A 15,956-nucleotide genomic window follows, 5' to 3' on the forward strand; every position below is an offset into this window, starting at 1 on the left:
AACTGGTCACTCACAAAAGCAACTGAAGCCTTCTCAAACTAATTTACTTTTTTTTTTTTTTTTTGCTTGAACATTCTATCTGGGTAAAGAGTTATAGAGTTTCTCACCATCCTGATGTATCAGAGAAGACATACTTCTGCCTGTCCTACAGCTCTGTCCTTTTACTTTAAATGGATCCCATAATACAAGGCTTGGTGAACAAGTGTGTGTTCTTCCCCTCTCTATGTCCTTCATGGTTTCAGATATTTTAATCACATTCCAATTTCAGCTTTCCTCCTTCCAAGTGGAAGAAGTGTTTTTAGTCTATGCCATTGGGGCAGCACTGAGATCCCTTGGGGCTATTTGAGAAGAAAATGATGAAAGTTCAGTGAGAGAGTTATAGGATAAGAAAACCTATGCTTGCAATACAAACATCTATCACTACAAGCCCTCATTCCCTAACTTAGGTACTGACTTTGGGACTTCTGCAGAATCCAGTCATTTATAAATTTAAAAAATGCTATTTCTACTCCTTAAACCAAACTGAAAACATTTCCTTTGCAAAAGCTTTAGAATCTGATTTCTACCATTCAGTTTTTTATAACTAGCCATTGGAACAACTAATTATGTTCATTAGTAATTACAATTAATTTGCTTCTTTGGACCTATTACTAATGAGCACTTTCCACAGAATTAAAAACCTCCCCTGATTATTTCAACTACCTTTTCAACTCCTCAAAATGTCGTTTGGTCTATATTAGTCACACAACCAAGTTAGTATCTCTCTTCCCTCAGGATCAATCAACTGACCTACAATTATTGGCTGAAATCTTCCATGTACCCAGCATATCAGTCCCCTTCCTGCCCCTACCTAGTATATAATGACAAATTATTTAAATTGTCTTTTCTTTCCTTAAAGCCAAACATTATTTCATTAACAAAGTGCTTAAAAGAGAAAATCCACCAACAGTAGAATATAATTATGAAAAAAGGGTAGTTTGGGCTATGTTTTTCTGGACAGTGCCAGGTTTTAAGTAATATTGTTATCTGTGCTGTGCTGTCAATTTTCCCACCGATTTAAAGAGATAAAAGGTTGTGTAATCTAATGTAAGAAAGCTATGGCCAAATTTAGATAAAAGGCTGTTATCTAATATAAGAAAGCTATGGTCAAATTTAGAGACAACATGGAAAGTATTCCAGCCATCACACTATCCCAGCTTAACAATGTTTTTAATTTCATCTGTCCATAAAGAGATGGTACCTGAAATATAGGGGCTTAGCAGAAGATCCTAAAGAGTAGATAAGCTAATACTGCAAAGACTATTTAATTTAAGAGAGCAAGGAAGGACAACCTGAGAATGTTTCCCTCGCTCTCACACCTCAAAATTCAAATTCCTTTAAAACTTAAGGTATTTTTAAATAAGGAGTTGCCCTTTTGGTTTTGAATGCCACCTCCTTGGCAATGATAAAATTTTCTATAGATCAAAGTAACAATACATTTATATGGCACTTTGAAGTTTACAAAGCAATTTCCCCACAACAACCCGATGAGATGGATAGGACCAAATACTATTAGTCTTTTATGGACAAACAAAATGATGAATCAGAGGTGTGTATTTATCATTATAGTGAGCAAAGGCTTTTTCTCTTTTGCTTACATCATACATTGTACAGTCTCTTCTGATTCTTTACAACTAGACTGATAGCTTCCTGAGGCCAACAGTCCTACTTTAAATAGCAATTTCTTTAGTATCAACCTTAATACCAACTAATATATTTAACAACTTAAAACTTCTGGCATTTTTCAGCCTTTCAAAAGCACCAGAGTTTTGCTTAGCTATTCAGTCTACAATCCAAGCATAGGCAGATTAAATGTTTCCCAAAGCTTAGATCTATGGATGCATAATACACATATTCTTCCTCAGTCTAGAGGAAAGGGAGGGTGAGAAGAAGGCTGCTTTTGTTTTGATTCTTCAGGGAAAGAGATGCCTTTATAGATGGATTTACCTGAAGTTTCCTGGCCATGGCCACCACCTCATGGTCTGGAGGATTGTACTTGTAGCAATTGGAGAACATTAACCGTATATCAGCTGCAAAGCCTTGTGCATCCTGGTACTCACGGCTGTCCATTTTCTTCTGTAAACATACAATCAAAACAGGGTAAATGTGTGCAATTAATTGTCTGTCTTGATCTTATAATCTCTTTTCTGAGGTGCTCCAAGAGTGCAGTGTTTAGACGTATGCATGTGTTTCTGTGTTGTTATAGCTACATATCTGTATCCAAGTATAATGTATCCAAGTTAACATAGAAATAAAATGGTTACTTATCAGTTCATATTTGTCACATTCTAGTAGCATAAGGAAGGACTAAATATTATCTTCAGTTTGCAATGGGGAAATCAAGACTCAGAGATGTCAAAGATCTTGTTCTAAGTCAATCAAATAAAACAGTTATTCAAAAGCATAGAATTGGGACTAGGATCCCATTTCTTCTGACTCCCTACCTAGGACAAAGATCAATCTATTAAATGACTTCTCAAAGAAAAAAAAAGGGAAAGATTTTATGTTAATCTGGCTCCCTGACAATTGTATTTCAGTATTTCAAAAGAAAGACTGGTAGACTATCCTTTCTGGTCTCTCACAAAATAAAAAAAAAAAAGGTTTAATTCTAAGTAAAATAGCAAGAAATTAATTCTTCCTAAATTTTGTTACGATTATAGATTTACAAATATAAAACACGACAGAAATCCTACCCTGACAAGGTTTACTGTGATACTGAGAACTCATAAAATCATTTTTATACTTTCACAGTAAGATTTATCACAAGATTTTTTTTTCCAATTGACAGTGATAAATTTGTTTTTGCTTATTAGCTAACACATTAAGAAATATATCTTCTTTGAATCAACTAGTTTTGTAGAATTATATACAAAATTACAGAATTAATAAAGTCATACACTAGTTCATTTTACAGAATTGGAATCTTCAGACCTAGGAAAATTTCATTATCATGTGTTAGATGACAGCACCTATTACACAAAAGGAAAAGTAGTATAGCCCAGCTCTATTAGATATTGTAAATATACTTCCCTAAACCTCCTTCCAAAAGGGGAGAATAAATAAAAGTCTAAATCCTGGGAAATTAAGAGCAGGGTTGGGAATCTCAGGTTTAGAAAAACATTCCTGAATCTGAAGGGGAGATGAAGGAAATGGTCAGGACCAAGTACTGCAAAGAGCTATAGAAGCACTCCTAGCATGCCATTAGCGTGGCCTTTATTGGATTCCCTTACCCAAGCATTTGCCTCTCTAAATTGTGATTTTGCCCGCAGAGCAAACCTCTGGTTGTTATAAAATTAACAGGCAAACAGTTTGTTTTTTGGAAATCCATCTTATTGTCTACCTTTAAGTAGGCTATTAAGAGCCACTGAGGGATACTAATAGGAACAGATACTGAATCCAAATGACATAGATTTCTATAGTACTTTTAGAAAAACTAAACTTTCTGATTGGCTAAAAGATTTCAAAAACCATCTGTGAATTAAGAGTCATAAACTCTTGATTTGCTGTACTATTAGAGGCATCAGAGATATGGTAGTTAGCATAGATTACTTCTCCCCTCCCCCCTTCCCAAAAGACTCATGCTTATTTTGTTGGAATGATCAATCTTTAGCAAAAAAATATCTTTACATTTGGTTTACATGACCATTAAAGTGAGTCTGCACTGAGTACTAATGATTGGTGGGGAGAATAGTAGTACCAGGAATATAATAGTAAGGGCATAAACGGGCCTGGGATTAAAAATATGCAGATAGAATAAAAAAATTTATGAATAACAAAAGTTGTAGAGTGCTAGATAAAGTTATGTAGAACATGACAGCTATCTTTACATGACTAAATAAGTGTCATGTGGAAAAGAGATAAGGTTTATTTTTGTGGTTTCTAAGGGCAGAACTAGAACCTGCCAGAAATTATAGGCAGGCATATCTTGGATCAATATAAAGGAGAACTTCCTGACAAGGAAAGAGCTATTGAACAATGAAACAGACTGCCTAGGGAGTCTTCATGCTCGTAGTCACTAAAAGTATTTAAGAAAAGGTCAGATAACCACTCATAATGGACACTAGAGTACAGAATTTGCTAAATGATCTCTAAGATTTTTTCCAAATCTAGGATTATATGATTTAAAAGGCAAATGAAGCAGATATAATTGAATTATGTGTCAAGTTGAACATTTCCATACTGTTTCAATATAGGCAAAAATTCTGGACTTGTGCCATAGTCTGGTTATGAAAATTGCACCTATGATTTCTGGTGCCATATGCATATATCCCCCTCAGAGTTGATGCTTGCAAAAATCTCAGATAGAATTTTACTACATATAACTTTCGTGGATTTCACACACCAGACAAAAATTCCTTTAGAATTTAAACTCAAATCCAGACCATAACCACAGACTGAGTTTCCCCGCCTTAGATTATAAATTTATGTTTTGCAACTGAGATTATCCCAATTTTTAAAAAATTATATCACAAAGCAAAGATTAAATTTTCTCTTTGAGCCTTCTGGTTTTGAGGCCATAGTTAATAAATATGGCTTATGCATTGTTTTCATTTGGTTTCATTGGTTGGGGGGGAGGGATAGCAGAGAATATGTGAAGTCCATTTTCTTACATCATAACTAAAGATCTAAAGCTCTGTAAAACCAATTAGAATAGAAAAGTTTACTTTCCAAAATTTTCTTATCCTTGCTTCTAAGGCAAATCAAATCCCTAGAATAAGTTATGGTAAAAGACATTTTACTTTGGTCTAAACTCAAAACCCACTCATTATCCCCACTGATAATCAGTGCAATAACAAATGCCCCAAAAAATTCATACAGCAAAGAAGTATAAAGGAGGGATAGGGGGACTGGAGTGGGGAAGAGAAATCAATTATAGCCTTTTAAGTTGCCTTTGGCTGGAAAATGTTCTACTCCGTCTTTTTGGGTGTTCTCATGCTCTAAAATTTGTTCAGATCATCACTTAAAGGAATTTGGAGCGGTTTGGGGGAGAGGTTGGGCAAGTTCCTGCCTTTACTCTGACATCAAAATTAATTACTTCCTAAAACTAATTTTGTGATGTTTCTAATACCCAACTGTGACTGTCCACCTGGGCTTGTAAGGAAGGTAACTCTGATCCTTCTAACAGCATTTGAAAATGTCCATGGCATCCTTGGAATTCATAGGTTCTTGTCATAACCTGACCATCCTCCACATTTTTGTGGCTTAGGAACAAACCCTTAAACATTAAATATATGTGTTGAGTGATGGAGAATTATTAGGATTAGCTGACATGTCAATCTTTTTGGTCTAAATAATGGAAAATGGAATTGTAAAATTAAAGTATCTCAACTCCTCCAAAGCAGGACCACCTCAAAAGCCACAGAAACAAAAGGACTACATACAAGCATGCATGTCTAAAGGCAAAAGAGTTTCAAGGGCAAAGCAGGAGAGATGCTAACTCATTTAGTAATATTGCTCTCTATCCCAGGCATTAAAGTCAACAGAAATGGGACAGAGATCAGAGAATCATGGTTTTATAGCAAAAGTGACCTGAAAGGCCATCTAGTCTAACTTTTCTCATTTTGCAGAAAGTGACTTGCCTAATGTCATTTAATAGCTGATAAATCCAGGATTCTAACCTAGGACCTCTGATTCCAAGTCCAGAATCCTTTTCCCACCTCTACAATTGGATGCAAGCTAAGGGTTTTTAAGAGTAACCACCCTATGACAGAGTGGTTTGATAGTCACTACTTTTAAAGGGCTCTAGTAACAAAGACAAGACTGCAAAGCAGTATGAGCTGCTTTTTGCATTTACAAGAACAGAAACCCCTAAGAACGCTTGACTTTGGTGAATTAGCACTGACTTCACAGGCATCGTGCCTGCACTTGTTTTGGAAGATATTTTTTCACCCATTTGATATCCAAATCCATAGAAGCTGCACAGTGCCTGAAACATATGGTAGGTACTTTATAAATGCTGTTGACTGAGCCATTCCATTCTTCTAATAAACCCCAAATACCTGGCTCTTCTTAAGGCTGACATACTTACATAGTAAGTCTCTTCTGATGGCATCAAAATTGTAGCATGAGCTGAAAATTGAGTGTGAGTTTTGGTTTCTGATCCTCACTCAAACATTAACCAGCTATATTGGGGCCAGTTATTTCTCAAATTTAGACCATGGTCTCACCATTTGTCAAGTAATGGGTACAGACTATATGAACTCTCTAAATCCCTCTGATTCAGTGATCATTTCATTCACCCTTTTCACATCTCTGATGTATGGAGAGAAGACAGGAAATGTCTTTATCTTACAGATGCAAAAAATCAGGGCCCAGATAATCAAATAGCTTACACAAAGTCAGTAGCAGAGTAGAGATTTGGGAATAAAATTTTTAAAAAGGCGATTTGGGAATGTTCAAATTCTAATATTAACCTATTTGTTGACCATCCTAAGTCACGAGGCAGAAGGAACCTAGGGCTTCATCTATGGAACAAAACAATACCTGAAGACAATGAATAAGTATCACATAATTGCAACATAATTTGGAACCAAGACCAACCTTATAAGAGAGCCTGAAAATGTTGACTCCATTACATAGAAGTTCAGTATAATGTGGAATCTGATATGCCACAAGTGAACCCATTCCCCTATTACATTAAAACCCCACTCCAAAGCAACCTAGATAGTAATTGGATACTCCATGTCCCACTCTCCCCAATGGCATAATAAACCATTAGATATGGTTTGCCTCTATTTTGGAGAAGCCATAGTTTGAACTTACAGGAGTTAAGGTACATGCTGAGGAACTGAGAAGCAACATAAGGAAGATAAAATACTGTTCAAGGTGCAATTACTGTCAAATAAGTCTGACCTACAGAGGCTTAAAATTAAGATTTAGGCCTTATAGTCAGCAAGACAGACGATGACTCTCCCTCTGTAAAGAGCAGAGCTCAAGCAACCACACCAGAGCTGCTCACAAAAGGTCACATGAAATGGGCCACTGAGTACCCCAACTGCCAATAGCATTCTTCAGAATGTAAGCAACAAAAACAGAGTTGGATTTAGACTAAAGCTTAGAAAGAGATCTGTTAGAATTGAAATGCTGCAGGGGACAAAAGTTCTCAATGAGAAACTCATGTGTTGTTCTAGCCAAAGCTCAGAATGAAGGGGAGAAAAAAAATAAAGATTTATGTCAATGAGCAAGGTCACAGATGGCTCAAACTCTGTGAAGAACAACCAAGAGTAAAGTAAGAAATTCAAAATCCAAGTTTGAGCCAAGAGGCCTTAACCTCTGTATTCATCCAGTTTTTTCTTTATTCTTTCTTCCTATTTCAAAAATACAGACTCATTCCTGTTCTCTGATTAGACAACTCTGTTGAACCCTAAAAAATTTATAGCCCTTAATGTCATTTCAAGGGGTTAAAAAAAAAAAAAAAAGATCAAACAAAAAAGGACCCCCGTTTCACCAGGAAAAATGGAAGATGGACGCCACCAGGGGCCTGAGCCACACCTCCCTACCCTGTCCCCACTTGACCACCACTGGTTTGTTCAGGACACCAACAGTGACCAGAAAGGCAGGTCTGTGAATCTATAAGGCAGGAGATCTGTGAGGTTAAGTATAGTAGGTGTACTTAGAACAAAGAAACTCTTGATTCCTTACCCTTTTTGAACAAGGACCCCACCCAAAAGCCTGAAGACAGCTGGCCCTTTGACAAGAAGAGGTAAGTCACTAAGTTAGGCAGAAGGTGGCAACTATATATGGTTAATACATGTTAATAACAATTCACATTAACTTAGCACCTGTGGGCTCAGGATGTCAAAGGGCTTTTTGTTCTCAATTATCCCCAGTTACAAGGGGGGAGACTGAGACAATGTTCTGTGTCACACAGCCAACCAGTGACACTAGCGCCCTGCATCCTTGAACCCTCGGTCTTGTATTGTAATTCTTAGGCCATATTCTTTCCTGCCGGCATAAAGTATAACAACAGCCGACGATCAGGGCAAGAAGCTGTCAAAGCAGCTAATTCAGCTGAGGTCTCAAGAAGGAAATGGGGTTCAACAGTTTCAAAGAATGGGGTTGTTGGGGAACAATATCACCAACCAACCACCCAGTATGGTTTGGGTCAGGGGAATGGACTGTCAGTGGTCCCTTCCAGCCCGAGAAGGCCTAAGGCAATCTTTTGTGCAGAGATCTCTGGGAGGTTCAAGATCCCCTTTCCTAAAACTGACCCACCCCATGGAGCTGCCTAAAAGGTCAGAGAAAGCTCCAATGGGCTAGACACACGTTAGACGTGGCACATACTTTAACAGTACTGAGATCCATAGGGTGTTTGATAATATCGTGATAATCATGGAGTTCCAAAGCCTCTGCATCCACAGGCTTGTAAAACGGCCAGGCGTAGGCAGCATGTTTCTTAGAAAGCATCTCTTTGAGGATGCTGTCACAGTACTTGAGGTGCTCAGAGAGTTTGCCCTTCTTCCCCGCATGTTGGGGGACCTCCCCATCTTCCAGATCTTTCTTTGGTGGTTTAATGGGTCTGCCTCCACTCTCTCGTCGGGCAACCACCTTGGCCTGCTTAGGGTCTGACAGCGGGGTGGGCGACTCACTCCGGCTGGCGGTGATTGCTGAGGTTGTCGGCGTGGTCGTATCTGCTTTTCTCTTCACTCCCTTTTTCTGAAACAAGGAGGAGAAGGGAAGGATTTGTGAATAACAATTAACAACTATTACCTATATAACAACAGTCACAGGATCACAGACGGAAAGGATCTTCAAGATTATCTAAAATATATTGCTAATAACAATTCACATTAATTTAGAACCTATGGGTTCAGGATGTCAAAGGGTTTTTTGTTCTCCATTATCCCCATGTTATGAGGGGGGAAACAATGTCCAGCATCAAGGTTCTCTGAAATGATCAGACCCCATTTCCTTCCTAGACCTCCACTGAATTAGCTGCTTCAACAGCTGCCTACCCTGATCATCAGAAGTTGTTAAATTTCATTCTAGCAGAAAAGAATCTGACCTAAGAATTATAATACAAACTTGAGGGTTAAAGGAGGCAGGGCTCCAGTGTTACTAGTTATCTAATTTAAACCCCTTATTTTGCAGATGTTAAAATGTAAGCACACTCTCCTCCCCGCAATGCTAGTGGACTAAGTCACTGAGGCCCCTGGTCCAGGGCAGATATGCTTGCTTAAACCACTTGGATGAGTAGGCAGTCACCTACCAACAGTGCTTCCTGTGAGATCTGCCATTGTGCTATTAAGATTCTAAACAAGCCAATATGGTCACTTGAAGAGAGGGCAAGGCTGACCTATTAAGCCACCAGCACATGGAGAAGAGTGGCAAGCTTCTCAAATACTATGAGAATCCTCAAAGAGATGCTTCCTTTTTTTTTTTTTTTTTAATTTTCTTTTTTTTTTTTTTTTAATTTAATAGCCTTTTATTTACAGGATATATGCATGGGTAACTTTACAGCATTAACAATTGCCAAACCTCTTGTTCCAATTTTTCACCTCTTACCCCCTCACCCCCTCCCCTAGATGGCAGGATGACCAGTAGATGTTAAATATATTAAAATATAAATTAGATACACAATAAGTATACATGACCAAAACGTTATTTTGCTGTACAAAAAGAATCAGACTCTGAAATATTGTACAATTAGCTTGTGAAGGAAATCAAAAATGCAGGTGTGCATAAATATAGGGATTGGGAATTCAATGTAATGGATTTTAGTCATCTCCCAGAGTTCTTTTTCTGGGCATAGCTAGTTCAGTTCATTACTGCTCCATTAGAAATGATTTGGTTGATCTCGTTGCTGAGGATGGCCTGGTCCATCAGAACTGGTCATCATATAGTATTGTTGTTGAAGTATATAATGATCTCCTGGTCCTGCTCATTTCACTCAGCATCAGTTCGTGTAAGTCTCTCCAGGCCTTTCTGAAATCATCCTGTTGGTCATTTCTTACAGAACAGTAATATTCCATAATATTCATATACCACAATTTATTCAGCCATTCTCCAACTGATGGACATCCATTCAGTTTCCAGTTTTTAGCCACTACAAACAGGGCTGCCACAAACATTCGTGCACATACAGGTCCCTTTCCCTTCTTTATAATCTCTTTGGGATATAAGCCCAGTAGTAACACTGCTGGATCAAAGGGTATGCACAGTTTGATAACTTTTTGAGCATAGTTCCAAACTACAAAGAGATGCTTCCTAAGATAGCTTTTCCATCTGTCTTAAATCTATACCCTTTCTCTCAATTACAATACGAACTCCTCAAAATCAGGGACTGCCCTGCTTAGCACGGTGATCAATACACATTAAGTGTTTGATAAATGCTTTTTCATTCATTAATAGATTTATCTAAACATCCCATAGGTACTAAAGGCAAAGCTGAGACTGAAATGCAGGTCCCCAACTCCAAAGCCACTCTCTTTCCACTACACCTTTTTTTTTTTTTTTTTGTCAACTAATTCAGCAGAAACAAGAATGATCACTTGCTGGGTAAAAAGCAATGCAAGATGCAGTATCACAAAGAATACAAGAAAACAGCTCACTTTGTAAAAGCAACATTGGAATACCTGGATCTCTCCCAGAAAACAGAGCCCATGATTACACAGTTATTCGGGGCTCAGAGTTCTCAGCTTCCACTATGTACTCCATAAGGGCAGAGTCCACATTGATTGTGGACTCTCTCATGGATGTAAAGTATTGTATAAAGCTTAATGCTGTATCTTACTCTGAGACCCCATATGAAGTTTTCTTGGCAAAGATACTTGAGTGGTTTGCCATTTCTTTGCCAGCTCATTTTAAAGATTAGGAACTAAGACAACCAGGATTTAGTGATTTGCCCAGGGACATACAAGTATCTGAGCTGCATTTTGAACTCAAAGATTCATCTTTCTGATTTTAAGTAGAGTGCACTATACACCTCATCACCTAGCAGTCATTACTATTTAGCTCAAGGTCCTGATGCATAAAGAAATGCTTATTGCATATTTATTGAGTGAATAGTCACCTCTCATATGCAGAATACTGTGTTAGGAACTTTTTGCCCTCAAGAAATTTTAGAAATTGAGACATCTATGTAAAATGAGAAGTTGTGTGTTGAGGAGAAGGCTGGGGTCCAATGTGCCTGACTGAAACTTATCTGTGATCTTGAATAAGTCATTTAACTTCTCTAGGCCTGTAACTCTAAATCTATGATAGTGTGGGTACTGGACTTGGGGGCCAGAGAGAATCTCAATAAGCATATCTCTCTATCATTTCAGGAAGCTCTCAAAAGCCAAAGATTTCTTTCTAAGATTTCTAAGATTTCTTTCTTTCAAAGATTTCTTTCAAAGATTTTCTTTCCCCCAACCCTTTGGCACCATGTCAGCACATTCATTTTGACCTGAACCAAATATTTATTAAACTGTAAGCCAAGTACAACTAGGTGTTAGTAAATGAATGTTGAATTGAGTTGCATTATTACTAGAAGCAATTGTTAACACTGATAATGAAGAAGAGGAGGATATTTGTTTACCCTTTTATAGTGCCTTACAGTATCATCATGTCATGGCAACAACACAAGGGAGGTAGTGCATATGTTATTATTATCAACAAATGATATAGGAGAAAAAGACTTGAATTTGGAGTTAGCAGTCATGGGGTTGGGTCCTGGGGCTCACACTTAAGTAATAGGTAGCTTTTGGACAAGCCATTTCATTTAAGATTGAATCTTCTCATGTGTAAAAAGGGATATAATAATGCTTGCAGCTATGTAATATGATTGGAGACCTGAACAAGAAGTAAAAAAGACCTAGTTTCAGAGCCAACTCTAACCTATACTGGTTCTGTAACTCTGGAGAAAGCATTTAACCAACCTCTCAGTACCTGGCCAGTTCTATAAGAATTCTATATGTTGCAAAGAAGTTATTAATATACATCAGTGGAAGGATGAACACCCTTACCAGGAGTTCCCTAGATAGATGAAATCACAGGTCTAGTCTAAAATAATAATGAAAATAAGTAATAATATTGTTTATAAAACAAGATTTTTATGGGGCAAGCATTCTGAAAGCATGTATGTTAATAATATCCCTGTTTTATAGATGAGGAAAATGTGTTCAGGAAGACGAAGGAATGTGATGACCGTGTTAGCACCCTGAATACCTTAGAATCAGCCGGAGTCAGGATAAGCAAAAGTCCTTGGTCTTTATTCTTGGTTTTTAGAGGTAGATGGACTTTAGAATTGGATGGACACAGAATCTCCATGACCTCCTTCTTCCTCATCTACCATCAAAGTGACCCTGGCTAATCTTACTCTACCTTCCTAGTCCCTCCTACAATTCTCTGTATACACCAATTATCGAGCCAGCACAGGATAGTGGGAAGGGCCATTTTCCAAGTATATGCTTATAGAGTATTGTCCAATCAGTAATTAGCCTTAAGTGCTCAGTTGTCCGGACCTCAGTGCATAAACTCAAGAGTTTCAGCTCTCTACAAAGGAACCTCCCCCCAAGATATCCCAAGCTAATAAGCAGCACAAACAGAACCTTCAGTTCAGGTTTTAGGTGTCCAAGTTCAGTACTCTTTTCTCTGTATCCCTTTTCCCTCCCCACTACTCCCACCCCAAATAGTACCTTCTTCTCTGCCCATCTCTGCCCAAATCCTGTATGAGACTATTTATTTACATGCTGTCTCCCACATTAGGCTAAACATTTCTTGAGAGCAAGGGCTGGTCTTTGCCTTTTTTTGTATCTCTTAGTATTTAATAAATACTTGTCAATTAACTGATACTGTTAAATTTAAAATGGTCCTTTTGTAATACAAGTGAAGACAGCACTGGATTGATCATCTCCCCTGTTCCCTTAAATGAATCCTCCCTTTTACAAAGGCTACATACTGCACTTGACAACCTGTTCATATCGCCATCTACTTTACATAAGGTGGTGTTAAAGCCTTCACTGGGTCAAATCAACAATCCATGAAGTTGTTCATCTCTCAATACAAATTTAAGACAACTGATGAGCCCAAATCAAAAGACAAAATTCTAGTTTTCATCCAAAGCACACCAACAAGTAGTTTTCCCATCAGGCAAATTAAGAGAGACTATGTGCTAGAGTAGAATAGAATATAACAGAATCAGACCAACCCTGAAAAACATCAGGCTGCAATAAAAAAAAATTTTTTTAAATTAAAATGGAACAAGTATTCAAGGCTCAAATCTTCATGCTGCTACTCCTTATCCCCATTGATAAGACATAGTATAACTCTGATTAAGTGTGGGAAGGGCTGGCAAACATGTCCGTGCCAAAAGAAATTTTAGTGAGTTGATTTTATCTGAGAGTCTGAAATAATCAATCCTCCTACTCTGGCAGATTCTAATATCAATGGCACATTTTTTTCAGGCAGAGAGGAAAAAAAAAAAAAAGACAGACAATATTACCAATTCATGTGAGATTATCTAAGGCTTCTAAGTCTGCAGCGAGAGACAAAGTTTGGTAATTCTTCCCTGCCAAGCTTGGCCACCTCCAAATGCCTATAGGGTACATAGGGTACTGCACCATGGAATCTACTCAAAATCTCTTCACAACTTACAGCCTGGAGACTTGAGAAGGGAGACTTTTTTTGCTTACCTTTACAACAGGTGGTGTAGGTGGAACCACGGGCATGATAGGAGTGGCAGGAGGAGGTGGGGCCACAGTGGAAGGGACCGTGACAGATGGGACATTTGCAGTGATGGTTGGCACTGGAGTTGCTGCAATCACTGGTGTTTGGGAGACAGCAGGAGGTACATTCTGAAAGGGAGTCGGTGGGGAAACAGAGGACACGGCTGCCGCTTGCTGTGCTCCTTGAAAATAAGATGAGGAAAGATAAATCCATCTGATATCTGCTCTCCTCCCACAACCAAATCAAATTAGGAACCAAACTGACCTCCTCCATAAGCTTTGTGGATCACCCTAGTCAGAAGTGAACTGTCCCCTCCTCTGCATTTTTAAAACATTCTTGTCTGTACTACTCACATGGCCTTTTTATGCACTGAGAATTGTGCATTTTTTTTTGTAATTACTGTGCTCTTTTATTTCCTCAAAGTCTGTACAGCTCATAGAGAAAAGGAAAAAGTCATACTCCAAACAACACAGTGCTTTTCTTTGCATGCAGAAGGTGCTCAATAATGACGTGCCAAGCAAATGAATGAGCATGGTTATAAACTTCACAATAGATTAGAAGGAATGAATTATCTCTGCATCTTTTCAATGAAATCACTAGTTTATGCAAATCCTAAGCTGGTGAACCCTGCCATGACCTGGATGACAGCAGCACAATCAAACTCTTACCAAGCAGAGATCTCTTCTCGGTGTCAATTCACTTGGTGTCTTGGTTCATAAATTACCCAGGACCACCAAGGCTCAGACCACTGCCCAAGGCTCATCTATTAACAAAGCTTCTGCACTTCCTCCCTCCTCCCTTCAACACTGTTGGCCAATGTAAGATGACTAAGAAGAGACAGTACCTTTCACTTCTAACACCAAATTTGGGATATAGGTTTGGGGATTTTTTTAAGTGCTTCACACAGTTAGCAAAACCATTGCCTAAAATATAATCCTCTTATTATTCTTCTTTTCAGATGAAGAAACTGAGGCTTAAGAGAATCTGACTGATCCACAAGAGGATTCAGAACCAGGTCTTCCTAACTTCAGATACAGTATTCTTTCAACCACACCAGTGGTTCCTTCAAGCCTGGTCCTGGGGCTCCTAGGATCTCTGAGACCCTTTTATAGGTTCTTTAAGGTCAAGACCATTTAATAGTAAGATACTATAATTTCTAGTACAATAAAATATTGATATAACCCATAAAACAAAAATTCTTGCTATGGGGGGGGGGCGGTGTTCCTTAGTTTTAAAATGTAAAGGAGTTCCAACACTAAAAAGTTTTAGCACCCACTGCACTGTGCCATGCTACTGCTCACAATCCCTCTCTTCCTTCCCCAGGACCCTGGAAGATGGTGTATTCCATTCATCAAAACACCTGTATTAAAAAAAAAACAAACATATCCCTATATGAGAGGGAAGCCAAATCACTAAGATATGTTAACTGAACAAACTGATTCATACATTCATTCCTTTTCATTCACTATTAGCCAAGAATGGACAGGGTACTGTGCTGATGGTATGTATATAGGGTGTCTTGCTTGTTTTGTAGCAGCCATGATCTATTCCACAAATAGGCAGCATGAGGCCAAAGAGAACACATTTAAAAAAAGGATCACTGTCATTGTGAGGCTACTTCAGGAACAGTAGGATATGTTCATTTCTTTGTCTCAACCTTAAAAAAAAAAAAAAAGAAAAGCCAGGTGTTATCAACTCCACATCCCACAGTTACCTGCACTCTGTGCTCCCGCTGCTGGTTTTCGACCTTTGCCCTTAGGAGCTGGTGGTAATAATTCCACTTCCTCTTGGGGCATCTGGGCTACCTTCTGCAGAAAAATTTTCTCTAGGGCTTGGGCCATGAGGACTATATCATCTGTGGGCTGGAGAAACAGAACAAGGCCTGGTCATCAGTGACTGGAAAGAAGACCAGTGCTGAAACAACTATTATTGAAAACTAAAATTTGGTAGGTTCAGACGAGAGGAAAAATTGGATAATGGTGCTAGAGCTGCACTAGAAAAACAAAACAGCAGTACCCCCAAGAAGTCTAAGGGAGAGCATGCTCTGCTTATAGCAAATAGAGCCAAGATAGATTCAGGGCAACCCTGAGAGGTTGACTCTAAGGAGGTAATGACATTGGGTAATACCAAATCAAATCCTGAAGAGCTAGAATTAAAGGGGTTAGTCTCTGATCTAGGCTCTGACTCACTATCAACACTGGGATATATCACTTTACCCAAACACTTGCTCTTTCAACACCAAAAAAAGCTTCAGACCAAGAAATTGGAGC

The 15,956-nt window shown here is 38.4% G+C and overlaps 1 protein-coding gene across 8 annotated transcripts in view; it reads right to left on the reverse strand.

The window, feature by feature from the left end:
* The window catches only part of BRD3 (bromodomain containing 3), an 87,275-nt gene that overhangs the window by 15,544 nt on the left and 55,775 nt on the right, over positions 1-15,956 (reverse strand). For all 8 annotated transcript variants that reach the window (XM_031949443.1, XM_012554006.3, XM_031949441.1 and 5 more), the window contains 4 exons: positions 15,401-15,548; positions 13,653-13,867; positions 8,323-8,694; positions 1,987-2,115 (listed from right to left, as the gene is read on the reverse strand). In XM_031949443.1, coding sequence (XP_031805303.1) covers positions 1,987-2,115; positions 8,323-8,694; positions 13,653-13,867; positions 15,401-15,548 — 864 coding nt within the window. The remainder of the gene's footprint in view (positions 1-1,986; positions 2,116-8,322; positions 8,695-13,652; positions 13,868-15,400; positions 15,549-15,956) is intronic.

Source organism: Sarcophilus harrisii, chromosome 2, assembly GCF_902635505.1.
Source record: "Sarcophilus harrisii chromosome 2, mSarHar1.11, whole genome shotgun sequence".
Lineage (NCBI taxonomy): Eukaryota > Metazoa > Chordata > Mammalia > Dasyuromorphia > Dasyuridae > Sarcophilus > Sarcophilus harrisii.